Source organism: Bombina bombina, chromosome 9, assembly GCF_027579735.1.
Source record: "Bombina bombina isolate aBomBom1 chromosome 9, aBomBom1.pri, whole genome shotgun sequence".
Taxonomy (NCBI): domain Eukaryota; kingdom Metazoa; phylum Chordata; class Amphibia; order Anura; family Bombinatoridae; genus Bombina; species Bombina bombina.
The window spans coordinates 199,532,541-199,553,406 of record NC_069507.1 but is presented as its reverse complement, the minus strand read 5'-3'; the positions used below and the strand labels follow the sequence as shown (position 1 = coordinate 199,553,406).

The window sequence follows — 20,866 nt, the reverse complement described above, 5'->3', positions numbered from 1 at the left end:
TAAACTTGTAAACTTTTTTTATCTTTTTATTTTTATTATTATTGTATGATATATCTGAATCTTGAATGGAAAATGTTGTGTTTTATTACCTTATTGAGTATTTCTGTTACCTCTGCTGAGAGGTGCTCTCTAATCCCACTAAATATTTGACAGCATAATAATTCAAATTCTCTGTTCAAGAGCTTCCCACTAGTTGTACAAACTGTTGTTTTATAATCCCTCTCTATGATACATGCTTCCAGTTTAGATGTGTTTAAATATAGGCAACTGGCATATTTATAAGGATATATGTAAATGCTACATAACAGTTAGTGTTAGAGAACACTGATACATATCTAAGTTTCATTGTACTATGACATAAAGCCACCCAACTGTTTGTGACATTTTGAGGAGGGGGATGTGAAGGTGACATAAGGGCAATGAGAGAGACTTGACATAATGAGGCAGGATGAGCTCATGGCAAAGGCTTCCAGGTCATGTGTAGGAAGCTCCACCTGTTGGTCTGAATGATGAAAGAAAAAAAGGGGCGGGATGTCCCTCACTGCTCCCTATAAAGTTCTGTCTGAATTGGCACAACTGGAAAGCTACAAACACTATTTACAACACTATTTATTCCTCTGTAAATACAGTAACGACTGGGGGGAAAAACAATCTTTACAATAAAAATAAACTACATTTTTAAAAACTCAGGATTTTATAGAACTGCTGGAGGATCCCTCTACAACTTAGATTTGGATATGGAGGACGAAGTAAAATGGGCATCAGAACTAATTGATCAGAAATTGGAATTTGAGAATAAAAATGAGGTGAGTTCTGCAATAATTCCGCATATGAAATCACTTGAATTATTTATAACATGCTTGACAGATGTGCAGTCACACCAATAGCAATACAAATTGTGTATTTTCTGTATAGAAACAATTATAATTGTTGCAGGATATTTACTTAAAGTAAATTGGCTATATGTGCATGAATATTGATAGATAGATAGATAGATAGATATAGATAGATAGATAGATAGATAGATCATTATGTATATATGTAATACCACAAATTAATAGCCATATTTTAACTACTTATATGGCATAGAGCAAGTTCACACATACCCAGCTGCTTTTTTGCGGTTGTAAAGTCAAATATTCACTTGCAAAAATTTAATGACCATGACATTTGATATATTTATGGTCAAGTTCTGTTACTGTCAAAAGCATTATATATGTCTGTGTCAACTGCTAGTTTTTAGTGTGAATACAGATGTGACATGTTCCAAATTTGTTTTACGTCTTGTGAACTATTTGGTAAATTTATTAGTTGATAATTTAAACAACCTCAGCTAAATATTTTATATCCAAAATATATGTAAGTCTAGATTATGTTCTGCAATGTTATGCATTAATGGAAAATTAATATGTAATTAAAATACTGTTAGACAAAATGTAATTTTTATAGAAAGTTAATACAATTATTAATTAAGATAATATCACTTATTTAGGTATGTTACTATTTATATTTATGTAAATTAATCATTAACAAAACTGATTTTCTTGGAAATACAGAATATGAAACCTCGTTTCCGCAAAATAGGAGTGATTGATATTGATTCCAATGAACTAGAGGATAAACTAAAACAACCAGTGAATCGAAATATTGCCAATCTGAAGGTAATATCAATTTGTTATAGTTTTATATTTTTAGCCCTGATATATATGCATATGCTAGCAATAAGGAAAAGAATGTAGAATTTTATGTAATTTTGTGTTTTAATAATTGCACCCTGCATCATTAATAGAAAATGAAAAGGACAGTAAAGTCAAAATGATACTTTTGTGATTGAGACAGAGCATGCAATTTTAAACAGATTAGCAATTTACGTCTGTTATCAAATTTGCTTTTGTTATTTTGGTATCCTTTGTTGAAAAGTTAATCTAAGTAGGCTGGTAGGAGCTTAGTATTAACATTTTCATGGTTACACAGAGCAACCAAATTGTAATATTTAAAGGGGCATAAAACTAAAATTATAACTGTAATTTAGTTTTTTTGTTTTTTAAAAACAAACAAAACACTTGAAATGCCCTAGCAGTGATCTGAAGATACAGATAGGTGTACATGTATAATGTCTGTTCATGTCTGACATTCATGCACGTGCACCATATCTGTGCCACAAAGAGTATCTGTATGATCTGAGCCTTCGTAAACTCCAAAACTGTTGTCAGATTGTTGAGGGTGCCGATTTCAGATTAGCATTAGGACAGAAGGACTATATTATAACAAAAAAAATAAGAGTTTAAGTGCCAAATAGTCTGTCATTTAAGTCTTACATGTGTCTAATAAACTAACCGTAACACTCACAAGGCACAAATGCAATTAAAGGATTAGTTTAGTCAAAATTTAACTTTCATGATTCGGATAGAGCATGCAATTTTTCTAACAAATTTCTAATTTACTCCTGTTATCACATTTTCTTTGTTCTCTTGGTATCTTTATTTGAAAAAGCAGGAATGTAAGCATAAGAGCCAGCCCATTTTTGGTTCAGCACCTGGGTAGCACTTTCTGATTGGTGTCTAAATGTAGCCACCAATCAGCAAGCGCTACCCAAGTGCTAAACCAAAAATGGACCAGCTCCTAATCTTACATTCAAATAAAGATACCAAGAGAACAAAGAAAATTGATAATAGGAGTATATTAGAAATTTGCTAAAAATTGCCTGCTCAATCTGAATCATGAAAGATCTAGAAGCCCTCCTACATCTGTATTATTAATACCTTTTTGGTCACAGTCATATTGTTAATACATTGGAAAACTCCAAACACTATGGGCCAGACTACAAATATAACGCAAAATATTGCTTTGATATTTGCACTCCGCTTTGTAATACTAGCGCACACAAATGTGTGCTGGTATTACAAGTTAGGTGCAATGCGAACATGACCTTGTGTTCGCATTGCATGGAAGCATTTCGCTGACGAGAGGACGCTTCCATAGGCTCCAATGGGAGCCTCGTTCTGAGGCACAGAACCTCAGCGCAGCGAAGTCGCGCAGCAATGGGCAGCCAATATAAATATATATGTATATGTATATATATATATATATATATATATGTTAAAGGGACAGTCTACACCTTAGTCATCTTAAAGTCTTACTTTAGATTAAAGGGACACTCAAGTCAAAATTAAACTTTCATGATTCAGATAGAGCAGCAATTTTAAACAACTTTCCAATTTACTTTCATTAACAAAATGTTCACAGTCTTTTTATATTTACACTTTTTGAGTCACAAGCTCTTACTGAGCATGTGCAAGAATAAACGTATATGCATTTGTGATTGGTTGATGGTTGTCACATGGTACGTGTATGCATTTGCGATTGGCTGATGGCTGTCACATGGTACAAGGGGAGTGGAAATACACATAACTTTTAAACTAGTCAGAAAAAAATCTACTACTCAAGTGCTATTGCATTGTCTTGTTATCTTGCATTTGTTGATTGTGCAAATCTACTGTGTTTACTAGTCCTTTAAGCTGCAAATATCTTCCTGCACCTTTTCTATATCATGCAGCAGGAACGGTAAAAAAGTTATTTTAAAATGAATCAGGGCCTTTCTAAAGAATCCGGCTCCCAGGGCACAATTGCAAAATGCGCCCCCCTCACAGATTCTAAAGTCCCCCTCCTAGACCTTGCATATCACTCTGTCATTTAGAGGTCAGCTCCAAAGTAGCAGTGCACTACTCGGACCTAGCTGAACACATCTGGTGAGCAAATGACAAGAGACAAATGTGTGTTGTGCGGCCAACCACCAGTTAGCTCCTAGTAGTGCATTGATGCTGCTAAGGATATGTACATATGCTTTTCAACAATGGATACCAAGAGAATAAGAATAATAGAATTGTCTTAAACTTTTTTTGGCGTATGCTGAATTATTAAAGTTTAATTTTGACTTTCCTATCCCTTTAAATATGTCATTTTTCTACTACAATGTTCCAAATATATTGATATTATCTAAAAATATCTTTATATCTTTTACTAATTGCCATTATATTTATACTTTTCTCATAGCTATGCATACTAATTTGTTTAATGCATATCAATCCCTCTAAATTGTTATCCAAAATGTATCTACAAAACTTCCAATAAACTTTAAAGTTGAACTCTGCAAAAAAGTCATCAGGTAAGATTTTCTAAAGGATTGCAATATGTCACTGGATGTGTTTGTAACATATTTAGGGGTCTATTACAATTATTTAGAAAAGTTATAACAATTTTGTTTACAAAATTAACTATTAAAGTCTGAGATTTTTGCACATAAATAATTTGATAAATAACAGTAATAGCTGTTTATTTTTCAAATATACTATACACACAGCAAACACAAAAGAAGAGAGAGCGCAGCCACGACTCACGGTAAAAGTATTTAATACATCCTTATTGCGCAAATAAAGATATTGCACTTACAAACGTTTCAATAAAAACAGGCGTCTCTTGGTTCACTTTGGTTGTCGGTTACTGCGGTACGGTTATTCAGTCCTTTTCAACTGTGTGCGTTCGCCCCTTGAACTACCCCAAGTTGCGCTCCTTCCAATTTCTTTATCTTTGTAGCGGTGCTTTTTCACGACTGTCCTTTTTGTGCCGTCTACGCGTTTCTTCCGTCTTCTGCGGACTTTCTCAAGACTCTTGGCAGTGTGTAAGGTGTTCGCGGGGATCCACGATTTAAAAGTCTGTTACTCCTCCCTTCTCCAATGACGTGGCCCAATTGGCTCTTAGTAATTCCTACGCCCACTTGCACAGTTCATCGGGCAATTGTGTGGAAGAAAGGTAACAGTGTTATTAACTTCCTATCTCGTGCATGTCATTCCTTTACATTTACCTCACGCATATAAAGCGCTACAGTGTACCTCTAACATATATATTGAGAAACCCATAAAACATGTTACGATAAATCCTATATAATTAAAACACTTCTAAAACCTAGTGTTATTTCAATGCATTTGTATTTACACTAAATCTATTTACAAACAGCAGCATGAATTTCCTATTGAGTTAACTGTGCAACTATACTCAATGTTTGAATGTCCTAGACCCTAGCTATCATGCAGTTTCTACCTATATTGATCATCTATTTTCAGAAAAGGGAGATTGATCTTTCTTATAACATAAAGGCTTGGAGATCCAAGTCAATATTTAACCCCTTTGGAGCCAGACTTTCTAATATTTGAATCCATTTAGTTTCCTTCTTTCTTAATATAATTAATCTTTGATGTGGATTCGAATCTATGGGCACTGTTTCTAAAATACTTATCTTTAGACTAGCGGGATCTTGTCTATGGTGGGTTCTGAAGTGTTCAGATACACTGTGGGTCTTTAACCCTATACACACAGGCAGTAATAGACAGAGACATGCACACACAGACAGTAATAGACATAGATATGCACTCACAGGCAGTAATAGACATAGATATGCACTCACAGGCAGTAATAGACATAGATATGCACACAGAGACAGTAATAGACATAGATATGCACTCACAGGCAGTAATATACATAGATATGCACACACAGACAGTAATAGACTGAGACATGCACTCACAGGCAGTAATAGACAGAGACATGCACCCACAGGCAGTAACAGACAGAGACATTCACACACAGGCAGTAATGGACAGATACATGCACACACAGGCAGTAATAGACAAAGACATGCACCCACAGGCAGTAATAGACTGAGACATTCACACACAGGCAGTAATAGACAGACATGCACACACAGGCTGTAATAGACAGAGACATGCACACACAGGCAGTAACAGACAGAGACATGCACTCACAGGCAATAGACAGAGACATACACACACAGGCAGTAACAGACAGAGACATGCACTCATAGGCAGTAATAGACAGAGACATGCACACACAGACAGTAATAGACAAAGACATTCACACACAGACAGTAATAGACATAGACATGCACACACAGGCAGTAACAGACAGAGACATGCACACACAGGCAGTAATAGACAGAGACATGCACACACAGGCAGGGATAGATAGGCATACACACATACTCAGGCAGTAATAGGCAGATAAACACACAGAGGCAGGGATAGATAGGCATACACACACTCAGGCAGTAATAGCAGACACACACACAGGAAGGGATAGATAGGCACACACACACACACACACTCAGGCAGTAATAGCAGACACAAGCACTCACATGTGAGTTTGTGAAAACTTGCCATTGTCATTATGGAGTAAATGACACATACACACATCCATCACCATTAAGCATTTTTTTAACAATAAGTAAATAAATAAAAAAAACACACATAACATCAAAAAAGTTTTTTTTATATTCAACAGTCCTTAACAGAAAACCTGTTCCTTAGTATGTGGAAACCCAATTTTTATAAAGCACATTTTTAATTAGCTCAGTAAATCGAAAAAATATGTACATATCATTATGTAAAGACCATGAATAATTTGTCATATGCATAAAACATCACCTCTTTAGTGACACAGATCAGTGAGATAGGAGACCGCTTTCCTCAGGATTCCTCTCCTTTTTACTTTCAGTTTTAGCTCTAAGTAGTTATCCGGTCTTAACATGCCCCCTTTGTGATCTTGTTGCTCCATTAGTATGATTGACATCTAATGCAGCCAATTAACATAACAGCTTCCTTTCAAAGCACTGCCCCTTTAACACAATAAAAAAAAAAATAATGTGCTACCCACTGCTTCCTATTGCGCCCCGGGCCACTGCCTGGTCTGCCCGCCCCTAGAAACGTCCCTAAAATTAATATTGTTTCTTGCCACTTTAAAACGGCTCCCAAGCTCTGCCCACTGATGACATCACAATCTGGGCTGCATAAGGTGTCTAATCACAAAAGGCTCATGAGTTAGATTCAACAGACTGTCAATGCTATTCAGCAGAGTGCCTAGATGTAGCTCATATCATGATATCATCAGAGCGTGGAGCTTGGCAGCCATTTCAAAGTGGCCAGAAACAATATTCATTTTAAAATAACTTTTTTTATCTATTCCTGCTGCATGATATAGAGAGGGTGCAGGAAAATATTTGCAGCTTAATCTAAAGTAAGACTTTAAGATGGCTAAGGTGTAGACTGTCCCCATAATATGTGTATATACACATATTATCACATAAATATACATGTATATAAGCATATACATAATTACTGAGAACACACAGTTCCCATAGACCGCAATGTAAAGGCACTTTTTAGTGTTATTTTTTTTCTAACACCCCACACCGCAACTTTTAACCTCTTATAACTGCTTAGTCCAGTTGTTTTTTAAAAAAATAAAGATGCATTTTTTGGGGGGGCTATTTTGTGGGCAATTGGCGAACATTTAGAAAATCAACCAGAGATCTGATGGCTGTAATGTAATGGCTGGTTATTTATTGCATGCCAGCAAACTGCAAATTATAATTTAGCGCTCCACTTGTAATCTAGCCCTTAATGGCAATAATACATTAACATACGTGTGATAATAGGTTAATCTTGTTCATGTTTGACAGTTTAGAAGTACAGTTTTGGGAAACATTTGTTTTAAAATAGGTATTATAACTAAATCATTATATTAACATAATAACATAGTAAAATATGCTGAAGTATACTAATATATTTTTTAAATGTTATTACTGAAATAATAATAATGCTGATATGGGTCATAATATCCATTCTCTCTTAGAAATGAAAGGACCAGTCAACACAGTAGATTTGCATAATCAACAAATGGAAGATAACATAACAATGGCCTCTAGTTATCAAGCCGTCAACCGCAAATACGCTGGAATTCCACAGTGTATTTGTGGCGAGGCTGATTCGTTATCAAGCCCTACAGCCCGGCAAACGTAGAATATAGTGACGTAACATACAATCCGCCGGACTCAGTCCGACACAGATCGATGTTTACGTCACTACAGATGTTCCGAACGCAAGTTCGGCACAATCTGACTACTTTTGCTAGTTATCAAAGAACTAGCAGGTACGCTCGGCACTATTCCTGGTTTCCAGCGTACCCTGGAGGCGGCGGATCCCATAGGAATCAATGGGAGTCTGACAGCAGCGAAAGCTTATGTTCGCTGCTGCCCGATATCCCATTGATTCCTATGGGAAGTGTCTGCACCTAACGCCCTAACATGTACCCCTAGTCTAAACACATCTAATCTGCCCCCCCTACACCGCCGCCGCCTATACACCGCCGCCGCCTACTTTATACTTACTAACCCCTAAACCGCCGCTCCCGGACCCCGCCGCCACCTACATTATACCTATTAACCCATAATCTGCTGCCCCCTATACCGCCGTCCCATACTTAAAGTTATTAGCCCCTATCCTGCCGATCCCGGACCCCGCCACAAATAAATTAATTGTTTAACCCCTAAACCGCTGCACCCGGAGCCCTCCGCCACCTACATTACATTTATTAACCCCTATCCTGCCCCCCCTACACCGCCCCCACCTACAGTACATTGATTAACCCCCAATCTACCCCCCTACACCGCCGCCAATATATTAAATGAATTAACCCCAAAACCTAAGTCTAACCCTAACCCTAACACCCCCCTAACTTAAATATTATTTAAATTAATCTAAATAAATATTACTATAATTAAATAAATTAATCCTATTTAAAACTAAATACTTACCTATAAAATAAACCCTAAGATAGCTACAATATAATTAATAATTACATTGTAGCTATTTTAGGGTTTATTTTTATTTTTATTTTACAAATACACCTAACACTACACTATCAATAAATTAATTAAATCAATTAACTACAATGATCTAAAATAAAATACAATTAAATAAACTAAACTAAATTACAAAAAGTAAAAAAATATTACAAGAGGTTTAATCTAATTACACCTAATCTAAGCCCCCTAATAAAATAAAAAAGCCCCCCAAAATAATAAAATTCCCTATCCTAAACTAAATTACAAAGTAATCAGCTCTTTTACCAGCCCTTAAAAGGGCTTTTTGCGGGGCATTGCCCCAAAGTAATCAGCTCTTTTACCTGTAAAAAAAAGAAATACAATACCCCCCCAACATTACAACCCACCACCCACACACCCCTACTCTAAAACCCACCCGATCCCCCCTTAAATAAACCTAACACTACCCCCTTGAAGATCTCCCTACCTTGAGCCGTCTTCGAGGGACGCCATCTTGGATGACGTCATTTAAAGGAACCGTCATTCGTCGTTAGTCCGTCATGCTGGAAGGAGGCTCCACGCCGGAGGTCTTCAAGATGGAGCCGATCATCGCCGGAAGGATGAAGATAGAAGATGTCGCTTGGATGAAGACTTCTGCTGGATGGAGGACCTCTTCTGCCCCGATCGGATGAAGACTTCTGCCCGGCTGGAGGACCACTTGTGCCCGGATCGGATGAAGAGTTCGGCCCGGCTGGGTGAAGACGGCTCAAATAAGGGAGATCTTCAAGGGGGTAGTGTTAGGTTTATTTAAGGGGGGATCGGGTGGGTTTTAGAGTAGGGGTGTGTGGGTGGGGGGTTGTAATGTTGGGGGGGGGTATTGTATTTCTTTTTTTTACAGGTAAAAGAGCTGATTACTTTGGGGCAATGCCCCGCAAAAAGCCCTTTTAAGGGCTGGTAAAAGAGCTGATTACTTTGTAATTTAGTTTAGGATAGGGAATTTTATTATTTTGGGGGGCTTTTTTATTTTATTAGGGGGCTTAGATTAGGTGCAATTAGATTAAACTTCTTGTAATATTTTTTTATTTTTTGTAATTTAGTGTTTGTTTTTTTTGTAATATAGTTCAGTTTAATTGTATTTTATTTTAGATCATTGTATTTAATTAATTTAATTCATTTATTGATAGTGTAGTGTTAGGTGTATTTGTAACTTAGGTTAGGATTTATTTTACAGGTAAATTTGTATTTATTTTAAATAGGTAGCTATTAAATAGTTATTAACTATTTAATAGCTATTGTACCTGGTTAAAATAAATACAAAGTTGCCTGTAAAATAAAAATAAACCTTAAAATAGCTACAATGTAATTATTATATTGTAGCTATCTTAGGGTTTATTTTATAGGTAAGTATTTAGTTTTAAATAGGATTAATTTATTTAATTATAGTAATATTTATTTAGATTAATTTAAATAATATTTAAGCTAGGGGGGTGTTAGGGTTAGGGTTAAACTTAGGTTTTGGGGTTAATTCATTTAATATATTGGCGGCGGTGTAGGGGGGGTAGATTAGGGGTTAATCAATGTACTGTAGGTGGCGGCGGTGTAGGGGGGGCAGGATAGGGGTTAATAAATGTAATGTAGGGGGCGGAGGGCTCCGGGTGCGGCGGTTTAGGGGTTAAACAATTAATTTATGTGCAGCGGGGTCCGGGATCGGCAGGATAGGGGTTAATAACTTCATGTAGGTGGCGGCGGTATAGGGGGTGGCAGATTAGGGGTTAATAGGTACAATGTAGGTGGCGGCGGGGTCCGGGAGCGGCGGTTTAGGGGTTCATATATTTATTATAGTGGCGGCGGGATCCGGGAGCGGCGGTTTAGGGGTTAATATATTTATTATAGTGGCGGCAGGGTCCTGGAGCGGCGGTTTAGGGGGTAATAAGTTTATTTAGGTGCGGTGGGCTCCGGGAGCGGCGGTATAGGGGGTAAACAGTATAGTATAGTGTGGGTGCTTAGTGACAGGCTATCAAGAAAGCTGCGAAGAAGCCGATGAGCAGCGAGATCGATGACTGTCAGTTAACAACAGTCCGCTGCTCATCGCTCTGTACTTGGTGTGCGGCTTCTTGACAGCTTTTTTGATAACTTTGGCGAACGTATTCAGGTCCACGGCGGCAATGTTAGGCGAGCTTAGGCGAGCGTATTGGGCCGGCGAATGCAGGAAAATACGGAGCTTCATAACTAGAGGCCAATGTATTAGCACTTAGTCTGAACTTCAAATGAATAGTAGATTTTTTTCTGACAATTTAAAAAGTTATGTCTATTTCCACTACCCCTAAACCATGTGACAGCCATCAGCCAATAACAAATGCATACACATGTTTAAAACTGCATACTCTATCTGAATAATGAAAGTTTAATTTTGACTTGAGTGTCCCTTTAAACAAGCTCCTTCATAAGAATGATTATTTTAATCTGCAGGGGATATTAATCTCAATGTAAAATTAGTCCATACTGAAATCTGTGAATGCTGCATGCTAAGCAGGGAACATATATTTATATAGATTAAGTAATGCTCTGTGGGCCCTCAAATTGTGCCAGACATGAAAGGCTCCTTACTACCTTTAACCCCTTAATGACATGGCTGTACCATGTATGATGCATGTCCTTAAGGGTTTTTGGCCCTGAATTAGCAAAGATCTCACCAAAAGCAGCGAGCGGGAAATGCTATTACAACATACCTTACTACTGGAGGCATTAATCTGTGGTATGTCTCTATTGTTCAGGAGTTAATGTGCAAAACATTTCTGAATAAAAATACACAAATGTATAATGTGTTACATTATTATACTCCTATGAAGACAACTTTTATTCACTTTAGACTACATATTTTATATTTGTGGTTAGTAGTAAATTGAGAAGTACAGTTTTTAAAATTTACACTTTTGCTTCATGTTTGCTATTTAAGCTATGCACAAAGGGTCTCACAATGTCAGTGGTTGTGCTGGACAAGGGCATTCCCTGGGTATGTTCAAAGCTTTTCTTTCAGTTCTCAACATATTCAATATCAGCAAGACCTGCAGTCTTTTAATTTCTCTGCTTGTTAAGTTGCCTTGAAATGTACTAATATGGTAAAAAATGTATGATATTAAAAACTAGAACTAAATACAAGTCAAGTTGCATAGTAGTGTTGGTGGCTATCATTTAAGCCTTTCTTTACCATGAGCATTGCTTCTTTACAGAAGACAAATAGACAATTATAACAGAGAAATATTCTCTACTTGTAGGGACATCTAAGTTTATCTAATTTTCTTTCTGAATTTGCAGACCTCGAGAGTTTTAAAGGGACACTAAAGTCAAAATTAAATCTTAATGATTCAGATAAAACATGCAATAAAAAAAAGCTTGTAATTTACTTCTATCATCAAATTTCACACCGTCTTTATATATATACTTTCTGAGGCGCCAACTCCTATTGAGTATGTGCAAGACTTCACAGTGTAATACTTATGAGTCTGTGATTGGTTGATGACTGTCACATGGTACAGTGGGCAGGGAATTAAAATTACATTTTGAATTTTGGCAGAAAGCAATCTGCTGCTCATTTCAAATGTAGAATAAGTGCTATAACACTGCACTCGTTCTATCTTGCTATTCCAATGTTTTTCTTGCTAAACTGGTAACTATATGTTAGAAAATACAAGTAAAACAGCATTACTCGGGATCTCAAGAGAAACCTTGAATTGCTGCTTTTACAAATTGCTTACTGTAGGAAGTTTTTTGCATTGTCACCTAACAAAATTAAACAAATAAACAAATACATAAAAATTCAATCAATTAAATTACCTGTGTGTTTAAAGGGACATTCCAACCAAAATTGGAATCCACATGGATACATTTCAGTTTTGTATAGAAGCATTTTTGTAATATACATTTATTAGCGAAAATGCTTCTAGTAAAAGTTATAGCTGTTTCAAAAGTGTATTTAAGTATGAATTGTGCACCAGCATTTTGAACACAGCACTTGCTCAGAGAGCCTAAGGTGCTTTTACCATCTGGTAATGACTCAATTTGATCATTGATGACATTATACAAGCCCCACTAATGTTCTGAGCAGCTGCAGTATTTTAAATAATGGTGCACAGGGAATTTCTTGTTAGGCTTCACAAGCACGTGTAGAGAAAAATGATAACTCTAAAACAGTGATAACTTTTACTAAAATCATTTTTGCCAATACATGTATATTGCAAATATGTTTCTATTCAGAGATGTAATTAATCTATGTGCATTTATATGTTGACCGGAATGTCCCTTTAAGGGACATTAAACCAAAATTTTTTCTTTAATGATTCAGACAGAGCATGTAATTTTAAACAACTTTCTAATTTAACGTCTATTATCACATTTTCTTTGTTCTCTTGGTATTTTCTGTTGAAAAGAAGGGAGGTAAAGGGGCCGATTTATCAAGGGTGAATGGCCCCTGATGCCCCTGTTTCCGTGCGAGCCTTTAGGCTCGCCGGAAACAGCAGTTATAAAGCAGCGGGCTAAAGAGCATAAAATCAATATATGTCAAAGCAAGTTGGAGTAGCCTACTCCAACTTGCTTTGACATATATTGATTTTATGCTCTTGAGAAAGGCTTGTTTTGCCGAAACGCGTTGAGCTATATTTTAATTGCATCTGAAGATACCCTTGTGATGGTTTTAATAAAAGGCTGATTTAAAACTGAAATCATGTGAGCATGACCTGTTTGTGCGCCTACCATTTTATTCGAAATGTGCTACACCATTGTGAGCTTTTTATTTTGGAGGTGAAAGAATGCAGGTTTCACAGAGGCAAAGAGCATCTTGCATCCCCTGAGGTGACACAGCGGCGCCACATTCAATATTTCTTGTTTCTGGATACGGTCTGGGAGAACCGGGGCTGGCAGCGAGTATCTGAAGGGAAGTGCTAACATAGCTTCATACTTTACTGCTATGTACAAGTTCACAAGAACTGCTTGTGCAATGATAAATGCTGATAGCGTATCCTGCCGGCATTCTTCTATGTCTGTCGGACATGATGCGCTGAGCGGATCATGTCGGACAGACCGATGATACATCGGCCCCATAGTCAGGAGTGTGCATGTCTTGAGCACTATATGGCAGTAGTTTTTCAAGAATGCTATCCATTTGCAAGAACACTAGATGAGAACACTATTTCCTGCCATGTGCTCCAGACACCTCCTATGTATCTCTTCAACAAACCATGGGAATAAAGCAAATATGATAATTGTATCACACAATAAAATGTTTGGGTTTCATATCCCTTTAAACAATATGCTATTTATGTTATCAGCCATGTTAATAATTGGTACTTATGTTAAAGTTAATCTTTTAAATGCATCATACAAAAGTTTTGAAATAACTTTCCCTTTAAATCTGTGGGGTTTGAGAGTCAACAGGAACAGGGTGGTCCTGTTCTTGAAGTAATGACGACTTGTGAGGATCTTATATATAATTGTTCTTTTGTACATTGCATCTTATGGCTACACATGAATTGTCCAAGAATATGTGTCTACAAACCCATCCTTATAAGTTTTGTATAATCACAGGGCGAAGAAAGGGTTAGGAAAACATCAGTGGATTTGAGAAAAGAAATTATAGATGTTGGTAGCATCCAGAATCTCATTGAAATACGAAAAAAGAGACAAGAAAGGAAGAAGAAGAAATCTCAAGTAACAGTACCAGAGCCTGTGCCAGAACCCCAAGAAATTGTAAGTGTTATTTTTTGTTTGTGTTGTAAATTAAAAAGTTATGGGACATTTTGTATGCATTAGCACGGATATTGATATATAATCAAACTGAGCTCTAGATACATTTGTATAGATGTCCTCTTAAAAGGACACGAGGTACAAAATTAAATTATCATTATTCATATAAATCATGTCATTTTAAACAACTTTCCAATTTACTTCTGTTGTCAAATTTATTTTGTTCTCTGGGTATCCTGTGTTGAAGAGCATATCTAGATAGGCTCTGGAACTTGCATGTGTATTGAGCATTATATGGCTGTAATGTTTCTAATAATGTATAGCATTGCAAAGAATGCTGCAATATAGTGTTTGCAACATGTGCATTGCCTCTTTTGAACCTACCTAGATATGTCCTTCAACAAAGGATACCGAAAGAATTTAATAATATAAGTAAATTAGACAGATTTTTTTTTTGTCTGCTCTGTCTGATTTATGAAGGTTTAATTTTGAATTTCACATTTTTACAGTATCCAATAACTGAAATACTATTTTATATAGGGAAATAATAGGCTATATTATTTAATAAAGAAATATGTATTTGGTGTTTAGAACAGTAAGACATTGTTCAGCAGCTTTTTCATACACATTTCACTTTTGTACTTATCATCGTAACCATCAACCTTTCCTCTGTTTATGAGTTTAAAGGGACACTGTACTATAACATTTGATTACCCTAATGTGATCCACTTGTTATACCTACTGCAGTGTATTAAATGTATGTGAAATTACCATTCATGTTTATTTTTGTATTTTAAATATATGTTTTTGTTGTCAAGGTCATGCCCATAAAGGGCCAGATTACAAGTGGAGTGGTATTTAAATGGATAGTAAACACCAAAAATGTTATTGTTTACAAATATAGGCCTAAATTTGGAGTTTGGCGTTAGCCGTGAAAACCAGCGTTAGAGGCTCCTAACGCTGGTTTTAGGCTACCTCCGGTATTTGGAGTCACTCAAAATAGGGTCTAACGCTCACTTTTCAGCCGCAACTTTTCCATACCGCAGATCCCCTTACGTAAATTGCGTATCCTATCTTTTCAATGGGATTTTTCTAACTCCAGTATTTAGAGTCGTGTCTGAAGTGAGCGTTAGACATCTAACGACAAAACTCCAGCCGCAGGAAAAAAGTCAGTAGTTAAGAGCTTTATGGGCTAACGCCGGTTTATAAAGCTCTTAACTACTGTACTCTAAAGTACACTAACACCCATAAACTACCTATGTACCCCTAAACCGAGGTCCCCCCACATCGCCGACACTCTATTAAATTTTTTTAAACCCTAATCTGCCGACCGCCACCTACGTTATACTTATGTACCCCTAATCTGCTGCCCCTAACACCGCCGACCCCTATATTATATTTATTAACCCCTAATCTGCCCCCCACAACGTCGCCGCCAGCTACTTACACTTATTAACCCCTAATCTGCCGACCGCAAAGCGCCGCCACCTACGTTATACTTATGTACCCCTAATCTGCTGCCCCTAACACCGCCGACCCCTATATTATATTTATTAACCCCTAATCTGCCCCCCTCAACGTCGCCTCCACCTGCCTACACTTATTAACCCCTAATCTGCCGAGCGGACCGCACCGCTACTATAATAAAGTTATTAACCCCTAATCCGCCTCACTAATCCTATAATAAATAGTATTAACCCCTAATCTGCCCTCCCTAACATCGCCGACACCTAACTTCAATTATTAACCCCTAATCTGCCGACTGGAGCTCACCGCTATTCTAATAAATGTATTAACCCCTAAAGCTAAGTCTAACCCTAACACTAACACCCCCCTAAATTAAATATAATTTACATCTAACGAAATTAATTATCTCCTATTAAATAAATTATTCCTATTTAAAGCTAAATACTTACCTGTAAAATAAATCCTAATATAGCTACAATATAAATTATAATTATATTATAGCTATTTTAGGATTAATATTTATTTTACAGGCAACTTTGTAATTATTTTAACCAGGTACAATAGCTATTAAATAGTTAAGAACTATTTAATAGTTACCTAGTTAAAATAATTACAAAATTACCTGTAAAATAAATCCTAACCTAAGTTACAATTAAACCTAACACTATACTATCATTAAATTAATTAAATAAAATACCTACAATTAAACCTAACACTACACTATCAATAAATAAATTAAATACAATTCCTACAAATAACTACAATGAAATAAACTAACTAAAGTACAAAAAATAAAAAAGAACTAAGTTACAAAAAATAAAAAAATATTTACAAACATAAGAAAAATATTACAACAATTTTAAACTAATTACACCTACTCTAAGCCCCCTAATAAAATAACAAAGACCCCCAAAATAAAAAATGCCCTACCCTATTCTAAATTACTAAAGTTCAAAGCTCTTTTACCTTACCAGCCCTGAACAGGGCCCTTTGCGGGGCATGCCCCAAGAAGTTCAGCTCTTTTGCCTGTAAAAAAAACATACAATACCCCCCCCCCAACATTACAACCCACCACCCACATACCCCTAATCTAACCCAAACCCCCCTTAAATAAACCTAACACTAAGCCCCTGAAGATCATCCTACCTTGTCTTCACCTCACCAGGTATCACCGATAGTTAGAGTTAATTTATTTCGTTAGATTTAAATTATATTTAACTTAGGGGGGTGTTAGTGTTAGGGTTAGACTTAGCTTTAGGGGTTAATACATTTATTAGAATAGCGGTGAGCTCCAGTCGGCAGATTAGGGGTTAATGTTTGAAGTTAGGTGTCGGCGATGTTAGGGAGGGCAGATTAGGGGTTAATACTATTTATTATAGGGTTAGTGAGGCGGATTAGGGGTTAATAACTTTATAATAATAGCGGTGCGGTCCGGTCGGCAGATTAGGGGTTAATAAGTGTAGGCAGGTGGAGGCGACGTTGAGGGGGGCAGATTAGGGGTTAATAAATATAATATAGGGGTCGGCGATGTTAGGGCAGCAGATTAGGGGTACATAGGGATAATGTAAGTAGCGGCGGTTTACGGAGCGGCAGATTAGGGGTTAATAATAATATGCAGGGGTCAGCGATAGCGGGGGCGGCAGATTAGGGGTTAATAAGTGTAAGGTTAGGGGTGTTTAGACTCGGGGTACATGTTAGAGTGTTAGGTGCAGACGTAGGAAGTGTTTCCGCATAGCAAACAATGGGGCTGCGTTAGGAGCTGAGCGCGGCTTTTTTGCAGGTGTTAGGTTTTTTTTCAGCTCAAACAGCCCCATTGTTTTCTATGGGGGAATCGTGCACGAGCACGTTTTTGAGGCTGGCCGCTTGCGTAAGCAACTCTGGTATCGAGAGTTGAAGCTGCGTTAAAAATGCACTACGCTCCTTTTTTGGAGCCTAACGCAGCCTTTATGTGGACTCTCAATACCAGAGTTATTTTTATGGTGCGGCCAGAAAAAAGCCGGCGTTAGCTACGCGGGTCGTTACCGACGAAACTCCAAATCTAGGCCATAGATAATCCCTTTATTTACCATTCCCCAGTTTTGCATAACCAACACTGTTATAGAAATATACTTTTTACCTCTGTAATTACCTTATATCTAAGCTTCTGCTGACTGCCTCCTTATCTCAGATCTTTTGACAGACGCATTTCCAGCAATCAGTGCTGACTCTTAAATAACTTCACATACATTAACACAATCGCCTAGATTACGAGTCTTGCGTTAGCCTTAAAAAGCAGCGTTGGGACCTCTCAACGCTGCTTTTTAACGCCCACTGGTATTATGAGTCTGGCAAGTACAGGTGTACCGCTCACTTTTTTTCCGCGACTCGAGCATTCCGCAAATCCAGTTACGTCAATTGCGTATCCTGTCTTTTTAATGGGATTTGCCTAACGCCGGTATTACAAGTCTTGGATAAAGTGAGCGGTACACCCTCTCCTGTCAAGACTCCTACCGCATTTAAAAGTCAGTAGTTAAGAGTTTTATGGGCTAACGCCGTAACATAAAACTCTTAACTAAAGTGCTAAAAAGTACACTAACACCCATAAACTACCTATTAACCCCTAAACCGAGCCCCCCCCACATCGCAAACACTTAAATTAATTTTTAACCCCTAATCTGCCGACCGGACATCGCCACCACTTCAATAAATATATTAACCCCCTAAACCTCCACACTCCCGCCTCGCAAACATTAGTTAAATTTTATTAACCCCTAATCTGCCGTCCCTAACATCGCCGACACCTACCTACTTTTATTAACCCCTAATCTGCCGCCCCCAACGTCGCCGCAACTATATTCAATTTATTAACCCCAAAATCTAAGTCTAACCCTAACCCTAACACCCCCCTAACTTAAATATAATTTAAATAAATCTAAATAAAATTACTACAATTAAATAAATTATTCCTATTTAAAACTAAATACTTACCTATAAAATAAACCCTAATATAGCTACAATATAACTAATAGTTACATTGTAGCCATCTTAGGATATATTTTTAATTTACAGGCACGTTTGTATTTATTTTAACTAGGTACAATATTTATTAAATAGTTATTAACTATTTAATAACTTCCTAGTTAAAATAAGTACAAATGGGGGCATGTCCTGGCAAGGACCCAAGATGGTCGCTAAACTGAGAGCTCTGTAGAGCCAATTTGCAATCTGCCTTGTAATTTGGACACTCAATAGCCATCCCAGTGCCTAATTATATTTTATGACATTCAGAGTACTGTGCCAAGCTGGACTTTATAATTTTTGATCGGAGCAGGACTTCTCAGACCGGACCGTTGAGGTCTTTGGGTGGCTCTCGTGGTGAGAGATCTCAGCACCCCCCCCTCCCCGGGAAACCGGGTAAGCAGAGTAAATTGAGCATCTCTGCAACATTGCTATATTCCCACTCTGTAATTATGGAAGATCTGTATATTTTAATACAAGCTCTCTTTAAGGAATGGGAGAGAAATGTGCTGGGCCGTCTGGATCGCTTGCAGTCCTTAATGGACCACGTGGTGGAACAGAAGAATCCCGTTGAGCCTAAGGCAGTGCAGCCAGAGAGATTTACAGCTCAACAGCAGGGTATCTGCGTGTCATGTTGCCCACTAACACTGAGGAGCAATGAGGTGTGTGGACCGATCGACCTACACGAAGAATGCATCCAAACCCCTATACCCCTGGCGCGGAAGGCAGCGGCCGGTCCCTCCGTGCTGTATATGGGGCCTAATAGTCCACAGGAGATGGATACCTGCGGGAGATCAGAGTTACAGACTGCCACAGAGCATGGTGTCGTGGGCCTCCTAGATACACCCTGGGAGTTCGGGACACTAGATATACCAGTTGAAAGACCTATAGGTTTACAAAGGTGGAGAGTGAATGCGGAGGCTCAAGTGGGACTTACCCTGCAGTGTCCCATTGGAGAGAGCGGTCTCCGGACCGGCCCGGCTCAACATAGTCAGATCTGGCTTAAGGTTTGCAGAGGGAGGCTAGACCCAGCTGTGATTTTTTTCCTATACGGCCTGGGACTCACCAGACTATTGAAAGCCGGTATCGGTTAACGGAGAGGATCTATCCCCTCAGCTGCTGAGCGCAAGCATATGTTTATTCCTACGAACATTGCTGACAAGCAGTACCTGCATTGAATCTATATTACTGTGTGAACATAAGGACTGCATTTACAAATATATTTGTTTCTTTTATATATTCTCCTTGCATTTGGTATGTCTAAAAATGTGTGCACAGCCCGGGATACTGATTGGACTTGAATGTAGTAAGCTGAATGATTTTGACGCTACCTACTTAGAACAGGGTAACGATGTAAGGTACAGTTACGTGGTAGTGCTTTACTACTTTGATATCTCTTTTCCACAATGTGCCTTATAATGTTGTGTTAACTTGTATTTGGCTTCTTAACGGGTGCTTGCTGTGTGGGTAATGTTGGTTCTGATAGGTGGCGGATTTGAATGGATTCTATGCTTTCTCTTCAGTCTTAAGTATGGCTCTTTGTCTGCGCTGCACATGTGTTTAGTTTTGACAATGATTCTAGTTATCTAAATGCCTCTGCATGTTTTTTATACCAGGTCGTGTCATTGTGTTGACATATGTGTGTGTGTATAAGTGTTTGCATGCACGGGTTGTACATACTGTTCAGCATTTATACTGCCCTAAACTTGATGTTTCATATTATGCAGTACTCCATAGAGAATCTTGTTGACATAATGTTAGGATAAGATTGGAGTATATAATATGTGGTATTTTATGGGCGTAGGAGCTGTTCAAAATATCCGTCACAAAATCTCATTTCATACCCTATAGGACTTCTTATGACAAAGCGTATCTTTAGGATTACAATATTTGAATGTCCTGTATATAGTACAAGCGAGTATATTTCTATATTTGGAGGGACCTTAGAAGACCCGTGCAGCTGTGAGCTCTTACATATACCACCAAGGT

General features: G+C 37.7%; 1 protein-coding gene across 1 annotated transcript in view; it reads left to right on the top strand.

The window, feature by feature from the left end:
- Nucleotides 1-559: 559 nt before the first annotated feature.
- Nucleotides 560-20,866, top strand: part of ANKRD2 (ankyrin repeat domain 2) — a 45,992-nt gene continuing 25,685 nt past the window's right edge. Inside the window, exons 1-3 of the mRNA XM_053692571.1 lie at nt 560-806; nt 1,557-1,661; nt 14,255-14,416. Of these exons, the coding sequence (XP_053548546.1) occupies nt 738-806; nt 1,557-1,661; nt 14,255-14,416 (336 nt within the window). The 5' untranslated portion in view covers nt 560-737. The remainder of the gene's footprint in view (nt 807-1,556; nt 1,662-14,254; nt 14,417-20,866) is intronic.